Source organism: Diabrotica undecimpunctata, chromosome 4 (assembly GCF_040954645.1).
Source record: "Diabrotica undecimpunctata isolate CICGRU chromosome 4, icDiaUnde3, whole genome shotgun sequence".
Lineage (NCBI taxonomy): Eukaryota > Metazoa > Arthropoda > Insecta > Coleoptera > Chrysomelidae > Diabrotica > Diabrotica undecimpunctata.
This window is the reverse complement of record NC_092806.1, coordinates 38,445,077-38,448,565: the sequence shown is the minus strand read 5'-3', so window position 1 is coordinate 38,448,565 and position 3,489 is coordinate 38,445,077. Positions and strand designations below refer to the sequence as shown.

The following is a 3,489-nucleotide window of genomic DNA, read 5'->3' as shown; positions in this document are numbered from 1 at the left end:
GCAATTCTTTTCGACTAGAACCAAACCTTATCTTGTCTACCGATCGGCGTCAGTTTAACCCAAGGAGGCCCTTCTAAGAATTTTATGGCACAAACACCCTGCAATCAAAAGGTACAGTCTGTCGCATAAGATAAAATTCAACATTTGTGGAAACGAAAAATAAACTGAAATTAATATAAAATGTTGTTTTTACAACACAGACATACTAACATATATAGAACAAAAAAGATTAAAGTGGTATGGACATGTAAGAAGAACTAGCGACAGCAGATGGATAAAGAGAATAACCGAATGGAGCCCCATAGGAAGGAGGAAAAGAGAACGACCCCGAAAATCCTGGAGGAACGAAGTAGACGACGCCATGAGTAAGAGAGGCCTAAACGATGGAGAATGGAACAACAGCGAGAGATGGAAACGGTTGAGCGAGGAAAGGCAGTGAATACTGTAGAGTCCCTAAATATATATACTTGTGTATTGCATCGGCATGACTCATAGCTCTTGTCAAAATCCATTACTTCTAGCAGTTTCTTTAGTCTTGATTTAACAGGTGGTGGGTTTTTTCATTACCTACTACTACTGTAGTTATTTATTAGATTTTTTGAGGACACGTCTTAAATTTTACGAAAGTCCACTTTCTACGTCAGTTTTTTTATATTTGTAGTAAATATTACTTACTTACGAACAATCGGATCAGACATTGAAATCTTGAAGTTATTTTTCACTTTAACTATTTGGTGCCGGTCCTTCAGATAGGAACCAAACCAACTATGGACAACTCCCCTAATACCATATCTGTACAATCTATCGAGGAGTACATCGTGTTGCACACAATCAAAAGCACGACTGAGGTCACAGAAAAGGGCAGTTGGATTTTCACTGTTCTCAATAGAGATTAAGACTTTCTCATAAAAACTGTTAGTGGCTGTGGAAGTAAACAATTTATTTCGAAATCTATGTTGATGCTTTGTGATAATTTGGTTAATATCTAAGAATAATAAAAGTTGTTTTAGCATTGCATGTTCAATAATCTTAGATATCACAGATCGAACAGACAATGGTCGAAAATTTGACATTAATTCAGGATCACCTTGTTTTAATACCGGTGAAATGATAGAAGTTTTCAGCATACTGGGAAAAACACCAGTATTAAAAGAAGCATTTATAATGTGAGCAAGTGGTGTCAAAATCTGAGACGCAATTTTTTAAATTACTATACCTGATATTTCATCAAAACCACACGATGCTTTGTTTTAAATTTTATATTTTATTATGTCTAAGATATCTTTCTCTGTTATATAAGATAGGAACAAATTATTTTGAACAAAATGGTTGGAATGCTGAAAATTTAAATCTGGTTTAATTATTTTACTAAGTATATCTACTGGTGCATCTATAGAGTAATCATTAAATTTGTTAGATATTATATCTGAATCTCTAATTCTAGTATCATCTATTATTAGACAGATATGTTTGGGATTTTTTTGTTTTCCATTAAGTTAATTTATAATAGCCCATGTGGTTTTGTTTTTGTTGGAGGATTCAGAGATTTTGTTAAAATAAAACTGACCCTTTGTGGTCTTAACAAGAACTTTGTGCTGATATTTTTTTTGTCTATATAGAGTTTTCAGCTCAGGTATGCCTTACTCAAAATATACAAATCCTTCAGATTATCTGAAGAAGATTTTACTTCTTGTGTGACCCATGTCTTTTTTTATTTGGTTTTGGTAATATTTGGTTTTTCTAATAGGACAAGTTATATTGAAATATAACTGTAATTTATCATAAAAGGCACTATATTTACTCTCAACATCAGTTGCATGATAAATATCTTGCCATGTTTCTTCACTCAAGAGATTGTTGAATGCATCTATAGCGCCTTCGTGTGTTACTATGAATGTATTTCGAACTGATGTCATAGTTAGATTAATAAAATTCAAACTATGCTATATAACCGCAATATTTCCTTCAATCTCCGCTACAGGATGGTTAAATGCTTTTTATGGACCATATTGTTATACGGCATGGAAACATGGACGTTAAGAGTACCTGTGGACGTTGCGAAAAATGTTCCGCATACCATGGACAGATAGGGTGAGAAACGAGGAAGTCTTAAGAAAGGCAAATACTAAGAGAGAACTAGTCAATTTGATCAAGGTACGAAAAATTGGATACCTCGGCCATATTATGAGTGGAAAAAATACGCACTCCCTCAAGTAATCATCCAGGGAAATATTGGAGGCAAAAGAGGAGTAGGTCGCAAACAAATGTCGTGGCTACGGAATATAAAGAACTCGACATGCATAAATAACACTGTCGATCTTTTGCATGCCGCAAAAAACAAACGTCTGAAGAAAGGTAGCGAGATGATCCTTTTGCGCATATTCGCAAAATATGTAATATTTTTGTTACCATCTGCAGAGAATCATACAGAACTTCATCGTATCTGACCATTAATGAAAAGTTAGTAGGATTTCAAAGACGTTGCTATTTTTGAATGTATTTAAATGATAAACCTAATTCGTATGGTCCCAAAATCGTAATGATGTGTAACAACTTCTCGAAATATATTGTCGTTATGTGTTATTCCTCATTTAGGCAAAAAAATCAATACAAATCGTTTGGTACATATTTTGTAAAGGAACTTAAAAATTAGTTCATGGTAGCAATAGAAATATTACCATGGACAACTGGATTACATCAGTTAGCTTAGCAGAGAAGTTATTAAAAGATGAGTACAAACTGACAAATATCAGAGAATATTATATTCGCAAAAATAAAAGAGAAATTCCACAAGAATTGTTAAACGTAAAGAACAGAGTCCGCAACACATGTATGTTTTGCTTTGATAAAAGAAAGACATTGGTATCATATATGCCGAAGAAAAATAAGGTAGTTTTACTTCTTTCACTAATTCTCAAAGGTGCTGATGTTTCCAAAATAAATGGTAAACCCACTATACTAGCTGATTATAATGGAACGATAGGTGGAGTGGATATATTTGGTCAGATGTGTTCGAATATAAATAAGGATGTGCATCTATGTGCATCTTCTCTAACATGAAAAATATTGCAAGTAATAACTCGTATGTTATTTACACTACAAACACATTAAAAGCAAATAAAAAATTCGTTCGTCATCTCGCCAGAACCTGGCTGAAAGAACAATTGGGTATTACAAGTTTACGTCTAAATCTTAAGCAAAATATTAAAGATGTTCACAAAATTGCCAAAAAAGTTGAACGTCAGTTACCTGAAGAAAAGAAACGCAACGCATGTTTCCATTATCCCAGTAAAACGAGGCGCATGACTACTACATATTGTAACCAATGCTATCATGATTTATATGACGAACACCGAGGTAATTTGTATTTTTTCCCAATTATTTGTTAGATGTCATAAAAATGACGACAGTCCACTATAATTGCCAGTAAATTATAGTCCACCTTTCTAGGGTTAAGAATTACAACACATAGATCCATTGATATGTACC

At 33.5% G+C, this 3,489-nt stretch overlaps 1 protein-coding gene across 1 annotated transcript; it reads left to right on the top strand.

The window, feature by feature from the left end:
* The first annotated feature begins 2,679 nt into the window (after nucleotides 1–2,679).
* On the top strand, nucleotides 2,680–3,060 carry LOC140438618 (uncharacterized). The gene has a single exon (XM_072528279.1). The coding sequence runs from the start codon at nucleotides 2,680–2,682 to the stop codon at nucleotides 3,058–3,060; it is 381 nt and encodes a 126-aa protein (XP_072384380.1).
* Nucleotides 3,061–3,489: the final 429 nt, after the last annotated feature.

Bases quoted from the DNA above. Each gene is read 5' to 3' on its own strand.
- LOC140438618 (XM_072528279.1), top strand. From the start codon at position 2,680: ATGGACAACTGGATTACATCAGTTAGCTTAGCAGAGAAGTTATTAAAA.